This window comes from Dermochelys coriacea, chromosome 2 (genome assembly GCF_009764565.3).
Source record: "Dermochelys coriacea isolate rDerCor1 chromosome 2, rDerCor1.pri.v4, whole genome shotgun sequence".
Lineage (NCBI taxonomy): Eukaryota > Metazoa > Chordata > Testudines > Dermochelyidae > Dermochelys > Dermochelys coriacea.
In genome coordinates, this window is record NC_050069.1 from 56,740,937 (window position 1) to 56,760,534 (window position 19,598).

General features: G+C 40.9%; 1 protein-coding gene across 1 annotated transcript in view; it reads right to left on the minus strand.

The window, feature by feature from the left end:
• The window catches only part of HNF4G (hepatocyte nuclear factor 4 gamma), a 79,094-nt gene extending 62,821 nt beyond the window's left edge, over nt 1-16,273 (minus strand). Inside the window, exon 1 of the mRNA XM_038390514.2 lies at nt 15,788-16,273. Within this exon, the coding sequence (XP_038246442.1) occupies nt 15,788-15,959 (172 nt within the window). The 5' untranslated portion in view covers nt 15,960-16,273. The remainder of the gene's footprint in view (nt 1-15,787) is intronic.
• Nucleotides 16,274-19,598: the final 3,325 nt, after the last annotated feature.

A 19,598-nucleotide genomic window follows, 5' to 3' on the forward strand; every position in this document is an offset into this window, starting at 1 on the left:
TTCTGGATTGATTTTTTGGAACTAACAAAAGTTCAGAAAAACATAATAGAGATGCGAGTGACTCCAAACATGGTAAGGAAGAAGAGTTAGAAAAGAACAGGAAACGTTCGGCCTTCGGTCAATGTATGATTCATCTTAAGTATGGGTTTGTTGCAAGTGAGGATGTAGAATGCGTAAAAACCCTCTGTGTTGTATGTGGCATGACTCTGAGCAATAGTGCTTTGAAACTTTCAAAAATGATTCGACACCTTGAAACCAAGCATCTAAATTTAAAAGAAAAGCCAGTGGAATTCTTCCAACGGAAGTGGGATGAAGTGAAGGGGCAAAAGAAACTACTACACACTGCCGTAACATCAAATGAAGGTATGTTAAAAGCATCATATCTGCTGTCCCTACACACAGCTTAATGTGAAGTGCCATTTAGAGTTGGTGAAGAACTAATTGTGCCTTCAGTAATAGATGCCCATCACCAAGTCTTGGGTGATTCAGCTGCCAAAAAAGTGAGTTGCATTCCACTGTCAAATGATACTGTCTCAGTCAAATCACTGATATTGCAGAAGATATCGAAGCTCAGTTGATAGAAAGGGTGAGAATGTCAAGCTCATTTGCAATTTAATTAGAAAAGTCCATTGACTCATCCAAAACAGCGTTTCTTGTTGCCTATGAATGTGTATTTCACAAAGATCTACTCTGTTGTGAAAAACTGCTAGAAAACACAACAGGTGCTGAAATCTTCTGGGTCCTAAACAAGTAGGTGACAGGACCTGGATTTCAGTGGGACTGCTGCGCTGGAAGTTGCACTGACAAAGCAGCCGCAATGACACGTAGACATTCAGGTTTAGTGGTGAGAGTGATGAAACACTGCTTCATTCCTCAAAAGGTCTTGGCAGCCAAGAAATTTTCTCGAGAGCTTAATGATGTCCTCTCTATGGATGTTAAAATTGTGAATTTTGTGAAAGCAAATTGACTCAATTCTCACATCTTTGCTATAACGTGTGAAGAAATGGGATCCAAATACAATTACTTACTCTTACACATTGAAGTGCAGTGGTTATCCCATGGCAAAGTACTAAATCGAGTGTATGAACTGCAATATGAACTGGCAGCCCTCTGTCCCAAAAGAAGTCTCCTCCGGCAGCATACTTTCAGGACTTACAATGGCTCGCCAAGCTTGCATATTTGGCAGATATATTTGATCACTTCAATCAGCTCAATCTCTCTATACAGGAAAGTATGTCAAGTGTCTTTGTATTGGCTGACAAGATCACGGCCTCTAAAAAAAAAAGCTCCAAGTCTGGAAAGAGAGAGTGGGGTGCAACTGTTATGACGTTCCCATCTTTTGCATTTCTGGCAATTGATGACAGTAAAGATGTGGATCTGCCTCCCCTACATGAAATAATTGCATCCCATCTAAAATCAACTCTCCAAAAGTTCAAGGACTATTTTCCAACAGACTCTGATCCATGGAAAGGAAAGCAATGGACTAGTGATCCATTCTCCTCTCTAAAAACCGAGACCTCTCTGTCACCATCATTGGAGGACAAGTTGCTAGAACTGTCAAGGGATGAGGGTCTGAAGTTACAGTTTCAGGAGGTGACTATCTATTTTCTGGCTCAAAGTCAAAAGTGAATACCCACAACTCAGTGAACTCACCGTCAAAACTTTGCTTCTGTTCTGTTCCACATATCTCTCTGAAATTGGATTTTCAGTGATGACTGCAATGAAAACAAAATACCACAAATAGTTGAGCACTGGAAATACGCTCCAAGTATCCTTCTGAAACATTCATCCCAAGATTGAAAGACTTGTGTCTATAAGACAGGCACAAATATCTCATCAACAGAATGGTGAGTGAACCCATCTGATTTTTTATTATTTTTTAAAATTAAATCAACTGAATTATCTCTAATGTACAAAATGAGATATATGGTTCTAGACTAAATTATTGGTACCCTTCATTTGAAACAATGTTTAAAAATCATGTTAACAATTTCATATCACAAAACTGGTTAAACTGGACTTTATTTTAACAAATAAACAGAACTGGAATAGTGGCCCTGTGTTGGTAAGCAAGTAAGAAATGCCTTACATGCAGATAGTACCAAAAAATAAATGCCTGCCCCCTCCACCTGCCACTCCAGTTGCGGAGTGGGGGAAGTCCCCACACCCCAAACCCACTCCCCAGCAGGACCGCTGGGTGGGTGGAGGAAGCCCCTGCGCACCAACCCAGCTCTCTGGCAGGAGTGCTGGGGGGACTGCAGGCAGAAGCAGTGGGGAGGGGCCCCCACTTGCTCTTGCCCAGGGCCCCACAAATCTGTAATCCGCCTCTGCCTATGTGCCTTGTTTCTTCTGATCATTATCTTACTAACTTCTCTTTGGCATTTCAACTGCAGTCATCAATGTTCTCCCTATAATTTTAACCATTGCTTTTGCTCTGACTATCAACTATACATATGTTTAACACCCTTTAGGACTTCTCTCTCTTTCTTCACCCTCTTCCTGTCCAGTTCAAATAAATGTATGGCTTCCTTTCAGCTTCCTGTGACGAAAAGTTTCAGATCTGTGTTCCAAAACAGTTTCATCTCCTTTATTTCTCTTCTCTTCTTTTTGATTTGCTTCCACTCTCAGTAATGTTAGTGTCATGCTTGACCTTTTCTTCTCTTCCCACATCTCCTCTGCTTGCAAATCTGCCTTCTCCATTCCTGGAACACTGCACTTGAACACCAATTGCCTTGACTCCATCTCTGCATTCATCTCCGTTCACCCTGACTATTGTAATTCTGTGGCCTCCAAATGCAAGCTTCCCAACTTCAGCATGAACAGACTGCTGTTAGCCACCCTCTTACATGTACAAAGAATCACAACCACATCACTGCCATCCTGAAATGACTCCACTGGCTCACCATTCATTTCAAGATCCAGGTTAAAAAGGTCTTCCTGACTTTTAAAACTCTCAATAGGTTCGCTCCAGACTCTTTGATCTGATTTCTCTCTAATTCCTCTCTGTTTCCTATACTTCTCTACCACTGGTCTCCTTGGATCCCCTCACACTATCCCAGACACGTTGTGGCCCCTGCTACATCCTTGGAAAAGATACGATGCATGCACTTCTGCTTAGACAGCTCACTTCTGTACTGTTGGTGCCACAAACCCCACTCAGTTATGGACAGGCTACAACAAATGTTGGCAGTAGCCTTGAACAGACTTTGCGTTCAAAGGGCAGGGAATGAGGTTGTGACTGGAACTAGGAGACAAAACATGGAAAGAATTCTCCTCCAGCATTCCTCCTGGATCCCTTCCCTTCCTTTTCTAAAGGGAGCACTTAGCAGCAGTTCTAGTGCAGCTGACAGCAGCGCAGTTCTGCCAAAATAAGGAACAACATGGTGTCCTGCAGTTTCTTATGCTGCTGCTAACACTTAAACAAGTTGCTACTTTCTCCATCTTTCCTTCAAAGGCTGGCTGACTGCTCCAAAACAGTCAGGTATCTATGACCAGCTTATGCCACACAAAAAATATCCTATAAGTAACTGTACCTCTTACCTATTTCTTAATACCAATTGCTAAAGTGACTGTCACACACATACAGCTTGAGTCAACTATGACAAGACTATTTAGGTATGATTGTAGCTATGTCAGTCAATGGAAAAATATTTGTAGAAAAATCAAGAGTTAACATCACATTAATTAAGAGGATTTTTTTAATTATAACCCTGTAGATTTGTGTTCCTCTTTGGGAGGTGCATGTGAACTGTGGAAAGCTCAACACCGCTTTGTACACTCAAGTGTACTAAGGCCCAAATGTGGGATGCAATGTGTGACAAAATCAGGAAACACAAAAACAGGCAGGAAATTTAAAATGCTGTAGGATTTGTTCCTTCAATAATTCTATTATCTCAGCTTTATGATTCTTTATTCTCGATGTAAATAATTGTCAACAATGAAAGTCATGGAATATCTCATTTATGTAGAACATAGATCATTTGGGGATTAAAATAAATGATGAGATGAGGTAAATTTGAGAGGTATGTTATCAAGTACCAGATTATCCAACCAGCTCAGCCAATTTACTTATTTAAAACCCCGATTTAAGAAGTCCCAAAATATGAGATTTTTATTGTCTCCGTTGTCATTTTAGTAGAGACTCATTCTTAAAAATAAAATCAGTTGAGTAAACACAAATAGGGTTTTAATGAATTCAATGAAATTCCTAAAGATAAAACAGGGCATTTTACTGACTGACTCTAGTAGAGCAAAGATATGCATATAATTAAAAAATGCATCAGTTTTAATTAAGTTTGTGGTAATAATCAAACATTTACTAAAAATAATAGTGTATCTTTTTTCTTACAAGCATAACTAGATATTCATGTATATGGTTGGGTATTTCTGCACATCTCAAGACACTGGAAAAATAGACATCAGAAAAATAGACATCACCATATTTATAAAACATACTTAAGCCCCTTTGTTTTCTGTTTAAATTCTGGGTTTTAAGAAAAAGTATTATTTGGTTTTTTTTCCAATTTTCATCCTTCTTTTCTATCATTCAAAAATATAAAAAATAACTTTTGTTTTATTAGGAAAATACAATACATTGCATGAGATATATGTATCACAATAATACATTACTCCGTGTATATATGCAAATCCGCCTGTTGAAGTAAGGCTATATATTAGTCTAGACCAGTGATTCCCAAACTTGTTCTGCCGCTTGTGCAGGGAAAGCCCCTGGCGGGCCGGGCCGGTTTGTTTACCTGCCGCATCCGCAGTTTTGGCCGAACGCGGCTCCCAGTGTCCTCAGTTCGCTGCTCCAGGCCAATGGGAGCTACTGGAAGCAGCGCAGGCCCAGGGACATACTGGCCGCTGCTTCCAGCAGCTCCCATTGGCCTGGAGCAGCGAACCGTGGCCACTGGGAGCCGCGATCGGCCAAACCTGTGGACGCGGCAGGTAAACAAACCGGCCTGGCCTGGCCCACCAGGGGCTTTCCCTACACAAGCGGCGGAACAAGTTTGGGAACCACTGGTCTAGAAGATGCACACAATAAACAAACAGGATGCATGCAAGCTCTGAACATACTGATGAATCTCACACCGACCACGTACACATTTCAAGCTGCTAACAGATAACTACAGTTTTTAAAAATCTGATACACTAAAATGGAAAGAAAAGGAAAATTAGTATCAGAATAGATTTCAAAACACAAGGAAGTATTCAGAAGTTTTAAAAAAACAAATACAGGAGAAAGGATGAAGTTGTTGAATGTATGCTCTGCAAATGGCACGGCCCAATTATTAAATATAAATGTTTATAGGGTAATAGTTCTAAAAGTCTACAACAGTAAACTGTTTATTCAAATGAAAAGTTTTATTTGGGGATTACAGATATATTGTTTTATTAAACTCAGAGGTGGCACTGCATTTTGAGTTCTGTTTTAGTTCTGCAGCACTGAATACCATTCATCAAAGCATTAAACTACTGAATCCTTTTCCCCCTGTCCTTCTGTCCACCAAAATAAACCCCAATATTTACCCAGAACATTTTTTAATATTTTTTCCACCGATTTTCACCTATTTTTGTTGTTGTAGTCATAAACACTGATAAATTCTGGGGGGAAATAAATAAAATAAAATAAAAACCAAAAACAAGGGACTTTAAGCATACTAAACCTTATTTCTTAACACACTTATTACATGTGACACTCAAGACTTTTCTAACTCAGATAATGCCTATCTTCAGCTTTCTTGTAAGTCAAAATCAAACTGTTTCCATTTATTTCATTTAGTATAGTTCCCCAGGGTTACGGCAAGAAATTTCAAAGATTTTCCACCACTACAGATTGAAAGTATGAATAAAAGCAAACACTTTATCCTGCCTTTGCTGTGCGCATAGAACTTGCAATGAACTGACTGGAAGTTTTGCACAAAAATCAGTCACTTTATCATGTCAATTGGTAAACTTTGGGGGTTCTAAATTTTTCATAGTGTGAACTATGTTTTAATAAAGAGATTGTCTCATGGATGACTTTCCCACCCATTCATACTTTATTCACACATACAGACCACCTACCTTCTCATGTACAATTGCGTAACATCCCTGTGACAACTATCATAGCTGCTTACATGGAAAAGTAAAATAATTATTTTTATCTTCTGCTAATACAGCTTAGTTCTTGCTGCTAAGGAAGAGGAGGCAGTACGTTACCCACCAGCACACTGCAGACCACCACCATGAGCTCCATGGACCTCAATTTGAGAATCTTTGCTGTATTTAATATGTAAACGCAAATGTTTTTAGACTACCAGGTGCAAGTAGTATCAACATCTCTTATGGCTGGAAAAACAAAAATAAATAAACTGAATACACTAACAGTAGATTGTTGAGAGGGTTTCCCCCCCTTAAATTACATGACTAATGTGGCGTATAAAATGATTCTAAATGGGTTTAGGTCAAGATGTAAGATTCCTGCTATAAGCAGGTTATTGATTTTCAACCGGGATCTATGTCAGATACCAATATCAGAATTAAATGTTTTGTTTCAGTGTGAGAAGGCAGGCAACTAGCAATCTCATATTACCCACCAATTTTACCCCAGCTATGGATAATGCAGGATTCAGACAAACACTGACTCTCAGACCTTATCTACACTAGGAAAATTTGTCATAGTTTTTCAGCACCAGTGGAATTACATTACTGCTATAAACTATGTAATTATAACCATTGTGCAGAAACAGTTACATGCTGGTAAAAATGCCTGTGGTCAATCTACACCAGTGCACCAACACTAGTGCCAAAAAAATACTCACATATTTTCCTTGTGAAAATGCATTCTTACTGGCAGGCATTGATGGTCCCTTTAGTGTTTTCACATACACATAGGTCCTTTGGTCTTCTCAAAATATATATATATGCAACTTCTTTCTTAATATGGCCCATTAGCCTGGATTGTCTCTTAAGATTCCTCATTCCCTCACAAAACTGAAGGATGAGCCTGCATATACAGCCAGTTCCTCTGACAATGCCTGTTCTCGGCAAAGTACAGTCCCTTTATAGTCATTGCAACTTCAAAAGACTTGCATTGGACATGTGTCCATCTTAGGACTCAATCCTATTCCCACTGAAGTCACTTAGAGTTTGGACTTCAATGGCAATAGGATCAGACCATAGGTAAGTTGTGAAGCAAGAGAATTTAGTCCTTTAAAGACACCATTATCCTCATTTGATGGGGAGGAAATCATAATTGAAAACTAAGATATCCTGAATAGCTTCTGTGGAAGTAAAGTCATTATCAAGTAAGATAGCTTCCCCAATGCCAGAGAAAATGCCCTCTCTCTCACTGAAGGACTACAGGGTAAGTCAGGTTCTTCAGCTAGGTGATGATAATGGGGCTACTGTGCTCATCAACAGTTATATGAACTGTAGTTGTGGGACAAGGCTTAATCCTACAGATATAGTCTGTATATGGAAGTGTACAACATAACCCTCCTTCAGGGAATCTTTGTTATTGGACTGTTTGGTCAGACAGAGAGATGACTAGGGCTTTTCTACTCAATCACATTGACCTGAGTGGGAGAAGACTTTTTTCCATAGACTGATGATAAAATATAAAAACTATTACTTTGATTACCCACAGAGATCACAGCTATTGAATAAGAAAATGCTATTTTTATAGTCATTCTTCAGAGCAGAGCCATTCTTCCAGGCCTTCTCCAGCCTGTTAGTACCAAATGGTCAACAGCCTTTGCATGTCCATTTACTTACATGGTCTTGACTGATTGCTGAATCACCTTAATGTCATGAGGGTTTTAACAATTCGGCACATACTTGGCGACAGCTGTTATATGATGCATCCTGATCAGCTACTACCTTGGTGGGAAATAATGGGCCTAGCCTAAAATGTGAAGCAACTAAAGGTGTAGAGTGCCAAGGGTTAAACTATTTGCTGCAGTAGGCTGTTATTATTCTCCGAATCAGTCTGAGCTGTGCTCATTTTCTTCCTGCCAAGGATTTTGCTACATTATATAACTTAATTTTAAAACATTCATTTGACTCTGTGTGATACCATACATACTTAGAGTGATCTTTGCCAGGGTACTGGCAGCGTATTTCATTTTCGAGCTTATTTTTTTTCAACTTCAAATACATCTCAGGAAATAAATTACTTGACCTATTAGAGTAAAAGGAGATAAAAACTCTTATTAAATTTTATACGTACAAAACTCATGGTGAAATTTTTGTTAAAATTTGAATTCCTTTTTCAGCTGCTTCCTGCTTTTAGTAACCCACTTAGTACCTCCTTGTCCTTGGGCTATAAATTTACCGATTTAAAGTTTCCCATGTTCCTTCATTTTTTTTAAAAGGGGCCTTTATTGCCTTCCTATTGAAAAAAACATTACTAGAGTAGAATTGCTTGTTCTCAAATTTTGCCATTAGCCAACATATTGTTAAAAATTTAAATTGAGTTGCTGATCTCAGTCAAGTTTCTCGTGGACAAGTGTCCAAATCATAAAATGCACCGTTACATTTTCCTTTGTTGGCAGATACAGCAGGGTGAAGAAGGACTGACAGCATGAAGACTGAATTACCTTCTTGGCCCTTCCAGCTGAGGACTGAGGCATAGTTTAGAGCAGTATGAAGAAACTTGCACTGTTCCTTCCTATGCTGTATCTACCTTGCAAACAGAGGTTCTCATTCTCCAAGGCTGCCAATTTGCCATTTCCCCACAAATACTAGGATTTACCAAAGAAACCAGCAACAATTTAAAAAAAACAAAACAAAAAAAACCCTGTAGTTCTATGGGGTGCTCATCCTCTCAATAAGGTCTGATCCTGTGAAGTGCTAAGTGCCCTCAACTCCTGTTTCTAATCTAGATTGGATTATTTCTCAGTGGCTTTATAATCTATGTTGCTATATTCAATGTTAAATAATATTAATAAATTGACAAAAGATAGCAGAATAATAAGTCAGTTTGTTTTAAATATGTTGTGAATAATTTGAAAGTAGATCCTAATTCTACCACACTAAAAAATAAAAATAAAAAAGTTCACTCCAAAATATAATTTTTCATCCAGAAACTAGGTAAACAAATGGCATTCCACATTTTCACATCAATAAGTCCTTCACCCTCACCCCCTATTTTTCCAGTCATCTCTAATCTGTATCATATTCTGTGCAAATTCTAATACAGGACCTTCTGTTCCATTTTTGTGTATATTCCTTTTCCTTTTGATATAATGACTAGTCGTTCCTTGTATTGATTTAAGTCTCATAGTACACCTTTGTGATGGGGTTATTCATTTATCTACAGGACTCTAAAACAATAAGCAGAATCTGATGCTGAAGCTGATTGTATCTCTTGTCTTTGTTCTTATTATTTCTTTTGTCAACAGCATTGTCATGGCCAAAATTATTCCTGTTATGATATTCTAGTGCTGTGGTTTGAATTTATGTTAGAACAAGTTCTGGCAGTTCAAATCTGTTTGAGACTCAAAAAATGTGTCTCCAAGTTCACCTAAACCACGTGTTACAGTTATATGTTTAATATTAATACAGAAACTCACTGAAGCTCAAAGCAAAGAGCAAGAATAATAGAAAAATATATGAAAGTCAAAAGCAACAACAGAAGAGTAAGAAAAATGTTAAAAGTGAACTGTGACAAGGCACTCGGAAGATAGTGAAAGCTTCTTAAAAATATAGTTCTTTATGAAAGAGGGCAATGCATTTTGGGATCTAAACATGCAAAACAGAAACCAGTAACTGATACCCTAAATAGCAACAGAGAAAACATACATACATACATACGTATTACATAGGCATCAGCTATCAGCAACGTCTGGTCAACAATTAAAAACAACCATTGTATTTGCATAGTTCAAAAGTAAAAAGATTACTAATTCAGTTTTCCTGGTGACATTCTCAAAAGTGTAGACTGAAGAGCAACTGAAGAAACATTGTAAAAAATTAATGAACTGGTAGCCAACCCAAAAGATCTCAAATCAATCTAACAGAATCACTGTATGTCTGTCTGACCAAAGCCTCCAAAAGGGAAGACCATTTCCATTAAGAGATTTTAGGAAACCACTCAGTACGATGGCCAGTACTGAAATTGGATAGTAAATGATTTATGTGATTGTAAGGAATTATGGCGGCTTTCCTCTATGCTACCAGTTCAAATCTAGCCCAGAGTAATAGCAAATTAATGTCTGGCATCTATTGCCCATTTGGCAGCCTATATGAAATGAGTTGATATCGGTATAGTTCTCAACAGATGAATTGCCACATTACAAAAACAAACGCCCCTGGAATCCTTGTTGGCAATCTTAGCAAAGATAAAATGGACATGGATTTCTCACCCCTTCATGCCTAGAATGAAGTATGTTGGTGAGGCGGTGTAGGCAAATCTGTACTGTTGCTCTACCCCACTTTACCTGTTCTGTGAACTAGAGGACTTTAATCTCTCCAGGCAGTTGTCAGTTTGGTATATTTCACATAAGAAATATAACAATCAATACTGACATACCAAAAGACATATCAGAAAGACTTGGACACTGAGTACCTTTGTTCCCCTGTCCACCTACAGAGCAGTTTAGGCAGGGCTCAGAAACAGACAATTCAATATCATGTAAGAAAGGAAAGGGAGGATCACGGATCTGAACAATTTACTGAGTGATGTATCATTTTAGTTCCACAAGTTGAATGGTGTTTGGAAGATACCACTGCTTTCCCGCCCCCCGCAAGTCAAGAATGAGCCACGCCCGAGGAGCCTAGCAGAGTCCATGGGATATGCAACCCTCACAAAGAGGGTGCAAGCTCAAGGAACCTGGTGAAGCAAGTGGCAAGACAATTTTAATACTGCACAATCTACTGTAAGTAGTATCTCACTTTGGCAACTCATATGGGCATAGCTTACTTTGTGGGCAAAGCTTAGAAGAGTAAGATCATCTTCCCTAACTCACCCCTGTGTTTGGTCAGGTATTTTCACACATGCAGCAAAATAATTAGAAGCCCTTTTTGTAATATAAATAAAGACTTTTCAATTAAAAGACAAGTTTGGAGACAAATTTTGCCCCAGCAGGAATAGATAGTAGGAGCAAAATTATTTGCAGGTGTCCTCTGCTGCTGGGATCTTGTTGGCCAGGGCAACCATGGAGTAGGGAATATGTAGTTGAATATTCAGAAAGCACCCCTGGCTAGTGGATGCTGTTGCCTGTGTTAGCTGTCTGGAAAGCTCTGGTGAATTACCAAACCTGAGTGCCAGCCCCCTTTTTAGAATTGCTGTAAATAGAGATAGAGATCCTTCCCTGTTACTTCATGGGAGATATGGAGCAGAGGATCTGGACTGAGGCTCTCTAGATCCTTCCCAATGGTGTGCCACAGAGCGAAGGATCTAGCCCTGAGAATTTTAAAATCTCGTGGGATGCCATGTCATATTGTGAACTAAATTTCATACAATTCATCACCCGAGTTGCAGAAAAATAGTTCAGGACCTCAAAATAATGAATTCTGTCATTTCCAATAGAACAGTGAAGGGAGAATTATGAATGAACCTTTTAAAAATACCTATGTGGCGGGAGATTGCCCTTCTACAAAATGAAAGCAGCATGCTTGTGTTTCAATGGCCCAATCCTGAAACCAAGACCTTTCATTTTCAATTAACTTAAATTGACAATTGAAAAAGGTTTGAAAATGTAGTCTGGGCCTTTCAGTTTGATAGATTTCAGCTATGACATTATATACATATCCAACCCAATTTTTTGCTGTTGCTTTTTTAATTGAAATTTTGAAATGAAAAATAATTGATTGAAACAAATCAAATTGTTGAAGGACGCATTAAAACATCTCTCATGTCAAAAATGCTGCTCATTAAGCACACTTTCTGGTTGTGATGCAAATCATCCCAACTTTACATGATATAGGATACTTTAAAATGGTAAAACATGTAGGCATGATTCAGAATAATGTGCACACCAAACAAGTTCTGTGTAATGTGTATACCTTTGTTAAGTATAACATATAGTATGTTACAAATACAGTTTGCTTATGACAGGTTTCAGAGTAGCAGCTGTGTTAGCCTGTATTCGCAAAAAGAAAAGGAGTACTTGTGGCACCTTAGAGACTAACAAATTTATTTGAGCATAAGCTTTCATGCATCCAATGAAGTGAGCTGTAGCTCACGAAAGCTTATGCTCAAATAAATTTGTTATTCTCTAAGGTGCCACAAGTACTCCTTTTCAGTTTGCTTATGGAACGCTTTCTTATAACAGATATAAAAAATCACCGTCTATGATAAGAAGTGACAATTTATCACAAAATAATATCAATATTTAATAAAGTCTATATAAACAGTGGAACAATGTAGCCATCAAACATTATGTATCAGACAGCAACAAGAAGCAGTGCAGTGTAAGATACAACTCTCCCTACATTTTCCTCCTTAACGTCACTGTAAACAGGATCTCTTTACCGGCTTTTAAACTTACTTAGGAAGCAAAAGATGGCCTTCCATATAGCTGAGTTGCTCAATTAAATAATAGGTGAAAAGAAATTAATCAAGGGATCTTTAAAACCCTATAAGCTGTAAAACTAGCTAGCAAAGGGACCTTACTACTATTGAAAATTAAGGTTGTGTGATCCCTAAATAGCCTAACTAGTACGCTATCAAATAGCCAATCCACAGGCTATATTACTGTATGGTATTATGGGCAGAGGGAGTGAAAGAAGGGGAAAAGGGTATGGAATATACCGTCTAGAGCACAGGCGCAGAAATTAACAAATGGAGTTCAGCTTGTCCATTTTACTTTAAAGAGGTCCAAACCAAAATCTATTTGGCTCAGAATGACAGCATCATACCAGTGATTGATTCTTAACTCAATTATCTGCATATCATACTTATTCTTTTTCTTGATATAACAGATTTTTTTCATATAAGCAGAAATCACCATGTTTTACTGACTACTCAGAAATTCCCCAGATAGAATCACCTTTTTTGCAGCAGGTGTTATTAATAAAAATGCCAGTTACTGTGTTACTAATTTTGGATGTCTTAAAGAAAAGTTTGATTTTACTGGTGATCTCACATGTTATAAAAGAATTAATAACAGCTTAAGAAATATTTTTGTTTTCTCCATATCTAACAATGTAGAAGGACATATAATACTGGATATATAAATATGTAACATCAAAAATATGTATTGGTCCTCTTTTTTCAGGCCCAATACTGAAAAATCTGAATGTCTGCTGAGAGAAGCAATGGGAGCTGAGTATACTCAAACCATTATAGGATCAGGCTCTTATACAGCAAGTCAGTAGAAGATTAAAGTAGATACTGGTTTTGTAGCTAAATAAATATATTCACCAAAATTCCGAATACGTCACTTCAAGCAAATTGACATCCAAATTCTCATTTACATTGGTGCAAATGCACAGAGACTCAACTGAAATCAAGTAGATTATACCACCCCCTTTCTTAGGCATAGGACCTGAAGAAGCACAGGGGCATAGATGTCTTTACACTACCTTGACATATCTCACCCCGGTCAGGATCCAGATCAACCTCCATTAGAAATCAGAGCAACCTCAGGGTTGATATAATTTATGTCTCACTGTGCACATCCATAAGGGACTGGTCAAGTAATTGGGATTGCCAGGTCACCCCCGCCCCAATCATCCTTCCTTTTCTCCAGCCATGACTTCTATACTGGGGGTTACCTTTTGAGGGTGGCATAGAGCTACTATGTTGGCTCCCATTACCTGGAGATTCCTCCTATGCTGAAGAGTATAGTTAGAAAGATGGCTTTGTGGCACAAAAGAGCTGTAGCAAAACAGTGAATTAGGCCTATTAGTTACTCTGGATTTACACTAGTGTAACAGAGCAGAATTTGGCCCAGAATGTCCCCTTTCTTATAAAGAATAAGTTTTAGGTAAAGTTATGCTTTGTGCTAAGGAGCCAATGGAGGAAACTATATGCTCTATATGTGTGAGTTGCTAAAATGAAAGATAACATTGTGAACAAGATAACTGCATTACAATCTTGTCCAACGCCTTAATATTTTTTGTGTGTATGAGGTGAGCCGCAGGGAGGGCTGGTATGCATCAGTGAGAGAGGAGGAGAGGGACAGGGAACTGAGTACCAGACAATGAATAGCCCTTTTAAATGCTTTTTTCCTGTCAAACCTTCAGAGACAGAGAACTGATGGGAAGTGTAGACTGTTACAAAAGACTATTTTAAAGGTTTTCTATCATTTCTCTCATAATAAAAAAGGAAAAATCAACAATACCTTGTTCATAATATTCTATCAACACCTGGATATAATTGAATGTTTCAGATATCTCTTGGGTGTGTTGCAAAAGCTCCAAAATAGTACTTTTAAGGGACATGGGAATTATTTAGTGCTTTATATTTCTCTCCAGTGGCTCTGAAGTGAATCCTAAAATCAAGAGATTCAGGAACCTGGAAAACTGTTCAATACAATAAATCTGGCTCACGCAATGAGTTTTCAGAAACTCAATTAATAATATGGATGGCACTTTAAAATACTTTATTAGCGTCATAATATAGACGGAAATGACAGTAACTCAAAAATCCATATTATACACTCAACAGTACAAAAAAGACAGTGTTTGATAGCTATATAATGAAATTTCCCACATTAGCATGGAGATGGGGTATTATTGACCACAGCAAATGTGAAAACTAACTTGAAGAATTATGTTATTTGTGCTGCACAGGTTTCAGAGTAGCAGCCGTGTTAGTCTGTATTCGCAAAAAGAAAAGGAGGACTTGTGGCACCTTAGAGACTAACACATTTATTAGAGCATAAGCTTTCGTGAGCTCACGAAAGCTTATGCTCTAATAAATTTGTTAGTCTCTAAGGTGCCACAAGTCCTCCTTTTCTTTTTGTGCTGCACAGTATATGTTGAATAAAATATGTGAGCCTATTTCCCATGCCAACGAGCAGGAATGGAAACCAGTATCATAGACTGCACCATACATTATAATGCAACCGATGAAGTGAGCTGTAGCTCCCGAAAGCTTATGCTCTAATAAATTTGTTAGTCTCTAAGGTGCCACAAGTCCTCCTTTTCTTTTTGCACCATACATTGTTCTTCTTTCATTTAGCTTGCAAGCACCGGTAGGCCCCAAAACTCGACCTGGCATCTGTGTGTGAAATCCAGATAATGCTTTGCTCTCCCCGCCCCCCTCTCCCGCCTATGCGACAATGTTTTTACCTTTGAAAAAGAATCGGTGTGCTTTAGCATGCCCTGATAAGGCCCTCCATAATTCCCAAGCGTCAGTGTGATCACCAACCCTACAATAACAAACCAGCCCACTTCACGTGGGGTCACGAGGTTCAGGCCCGGAACTCAGCAAGGTAACGCATTTCCTGTGCAAAGCTTCCCCTCTCTGGCTATCAGAGCAAGGCTAGTTTGGAGTCGTGGGAACGCGCTGGCCGTTCTCTCGCTATGCCACTGCCCCGCCTTCTCCCCGTGCGCCCCGTTAAACGCCTCGTGCGCCGCCCGCGGCCCCCCCGCGCCCGGCAGCGGCACCCTCCCAACCTGGATTTCTTCAGCTCGCCCAGCGGCGCGTGACCCGCCCCCTGAGGGAACCATTGTTCTCCCTCGCGCAGCCACAGCCACTTTTTGCGTTGGCACTTGGCGCCGCTTCCGAGAAGCCCGAGCCAGGCGGCGGCGCTGGGCCGGGAAGCCGGCTGCCCCCGTGCGAAGCGAGGGCAGCGGCGTGGCGGGGGGGGGGGGGGCGCTCCGTTACTGCCGGCTCACAAGTGAAACTTACCCGCTGCTGGGCACAGCGGCGGCTCCGTTGCCTCTCGCGTCGCAGCTCCGCGAGTCAGGGCGGCGGCGGCGGCGGCATCCCCCGGGGACGGCTCCCGCCAACTCCCGGGCGGCCCCTCGTCCTGCTCGGGCCGCGGGAGCTGGGATGGTTTCGCTGGCAAAGCCTTTACCATATGCTCAAGCGGGGGATATTAACTTTGCTCAATGGCGACAGGGCAGCAGGCTGAGCCCGAGCATCAGATCGATTTACTAAACAAACTGAAACGTGGGTGGGGATGTTAAACAGTAACCAGCCGCCTCAAGGAAAACTGAAAGCGGCTCCTGCTGGCTCGGCTGCTCCCATGGCCCGGGCCCTTTCCGCGGGCGGGGCAGCCCCAGCGCCCCGGGGGGGGAGAGGGGGGGGGGAGCGGCTTTCTCGGCCCCAGGTGCTGCTCCTGGCCGGGAGGCCGAGGCTGGAAGCGCTGCACGAAAACCCCAAGCTGGGCCCGTTCCCTGGCTCGCGTGCCGGGCGTGCACCTGCCAAGCGCCGGCTTGCCCCGCCGCACCGAGGGGTAGCCCGGCCGGCTTGGTGGGGAGTCAGTGGCGCCATTGTTCTGAGAGGGCACCCCCCAACTCAGCCATTCGCCCCACTGGCAACACAGCCCAGAACCGTGCAGCGGGGCTAGAAAGCGACTGGATGTAAAGGCCGGCCTCGAACCTCGCAGGCGTGCACTTTTCCCGCCCTCCTGGCTGCGGAGAATCCCCCTGCCCCCTCCAACACCTAGTCAAAAGATCCCCTTTACAAATTCAAGACAGCGGTACTGGAGGTATTCTCAGCTTTTCCTGCTGAGCTAGCAGGGCAAAGGCAGAGCAGGACTCCCCTTCCTGGCAGCGTGATCACTCTAAACTGGAGACCCAGGGTAGCCTGCGTGGCGTCGTGCCTAGCAAGTAGAAAAGGGATGGATCCTAGTTGCTACTTTCATCATCCCTGTATGGACAATGGAAGTTTGACACACAAAGGTGCTCGAGGACCTCAGTGAAGAGAAAGATGTTTGTCTCCCCAGCGCAACACACAAATAACTCATCAGGCATTTCGAGATATTTTCTCCCTTGACTGTTTATTTGCACTAAAATAAATACTTTTATTCCGCCTAGCAACCCTGGCGTGTGAGGGGAACATTCCTACTATCACGAGTGTTTAACACTGGGACCCAAGACATCTAGCCGAAGTTTCTCTCCACAATGCCCTCTGGTCTCTTTCAAGCCACCGGTGTGATTTTTATAGATAAGACACAAACACACGCAAGCACAAACTCCTAAATAACAGTGTGATCCTCGGAATTAATCGGACCAAGTCAAACATGTTACTACCCCCGTGCAGTCATTTAATCTCCTTAACTGTTTCCCCTCCCCGATTGTTCTGCAGTAACAATGTCCTTGTACATCAAAGGGCTGAGTCTTTCTCTCTTGGGTCAGAAGTTTACTCAGTTTAGTTCCCGTTTCATTGAATCTCTTTTTGCATGCATCCTTTTTAGAACAAATTGAGTTGTTTTTCTTAAAGAAACCTGGACAACAGTAAAGTATCATAACTAAAACATCTCAATTCCCTCTATCAAGGATACTAGTTAGATGGAACTTCAGCTGCTTACCCAGAGCACCTCGGAGAGACTGTGGCATAAGGAAGTAGCCATTAAATAACAACAGACATTGTTCTGCGAAATTGCAATTTTGCAGATTTATTTCAAATAATAATTAACGGCTAGCCTATCATGGAACCAAATTCTCCCTTCAGTCACACCCGTTACGGCCGCTTTGACATCAAGAAGATACATATAATCATCTTGATGCAAGATATCGAAAGTTTTCTATAGTATCGTTCATTGTGGGGTCGCATGGGTGTGACTGAAAACAGGATTTGGCAAGCTGTTACCAGGCAAGAAAGAGGTCTTCTTATTGAGTTCCTGGGGGAAAAGGTCTTCCTAAGAAAGGAAGATTCGGGGCTTTCCTTTAGCTTGTCTTTGTTAGCACTTCTGTATCCCATCACAATAAATATGAATGGACCAGTGATTTTTTATTGGCGCTGTCACAACAGAGAAAACAACCAGTTTCAAGTAAAAGCGTGAAAATATGGTTATTGTTCCACCCTTTCTCTAGTCTTTGAATGCGATCAAGGATTATTGTTTTACCCAGTGAGGAAATCGGCAAGGTTGCTCTATTTTCTTACTGTTCGGATCGTGCCACGCCTTTTTTCTCGTTGTGATACTAATTCATTTATAGCGTTCTGCATGAAAATCCTGAATCAAAATATTAGAGGCATTCGACATTTACTTTGAATGCAATGGACGTTATATGGCTATTTAACCATTTAATAAACTTTATTAACAACCCCAGAAATAATTATCCAGTTACACAGCAAGGAAGATATAAATAGCTCCCAAGAACTCCAGTGTCATTTTAAAGGGTATTTTTAAAAGGCCAGTAAAACTCACTCTGGAAGATTTTAGGCTAGTGTATGCTGTCCATATCCTGCCGCAGACAAAATGCTAGGGATTCTGCATGCCAGGGTAATATTAACAATGAAATAAATGCAAGTGCTACTGGTTTAAATGCAGTTTGTGGTAATTTGCAGAAGCAAGTGGTCAGTTTGAAAAGTATCTGCTATTGACTGAAAGCTGCAAACCACATCTGATAATCTAAACCAGTCTTGTGATGCCAGTTATTAATGGTCATTTATGTTGTATGAATAAAGGAGCCGACATGATTTGTTTTCTCTCCAAATTAGCATGGAATTTTTATAGTGAAGCCACTTGGTCAGCAGAGGCAAATCTTTATCACAAGAAAGAGAGGCAAATTGACTTAATAATTGTTACGAAGTTGTAAATGAATCGAACAATTTCAGGGAATACAAACGTCCAGGGTAATAGCTCTGTTGGAAAAAACAAGTGGAATGGCTGCTACTTTGTATCAAAACTAAGTGTCTTGTAGAAGATGAGATGGAATGTCTTTGATAAGCTGTGAATATTTGTGCATAGTGAATACTTCTCGACACACAAGACCACATTTGATTTCAGCTTAATGTCACTCTTGGTTTTCATTTCTACTTTAGTTTCTTGTCAGAGTAGTTTTACGATCTGCTACCTATTTTCGTTGCCATTTCGTTAAGAAGCTGTAGGGGGGGAAGGTGGCATCTTGATGGTAGCCTCGCTGGCCATTCTACCTTTACTAAGTTATTTTCACGTGTCACTTTCAAAATAAAATCATTGTGATCGCAAAAGAGCCACCGTGCCAAGAAACCGGAGCAGATCGCGTCCCTGGGCGGCCTTTTTGGTTTGCCTCAAAGGCCAGGCACCTGCGTCTTGTACTTATGTCGATCGTGGGGAAATTTGTGGGGAGAGGAGGCTATCGTGAGTGCAGTAGGAGAGTAAAAGTGATGATGGCACGATATGGCCCTATAGACTTGTCCTGTCCACAAGTGGAATCCACGATCCCTTTCCCCTCCCCACTGTCTCTAACTTCATCACCCGGCCAGGTACGGAGGGCTTGGGAGGTTGGACTGAACGTCGGGAGCCAAGCCGCAGTAGCCCTTTGCGGCGTTACACACGCTAAAGGGGGTTTCCAGGTTCGCAGCACAGCCCCCTGGGTTAGACCCTTTCCTAGCGAATCCCCCAAACGCCCTGCTGCCGGGGGCTCTGGGGGGAGGCACTTTCAGGCGAGCCGAGAATGAATGTGCAGCTCCCCGCCATCCCCTGTCCAGCAACTCACTCCATCACCGCCCCTTCATAGGGCGGCTGCCATCCACTTTTTAAAACGATCGTTTATTTTCGCAGGTCTGC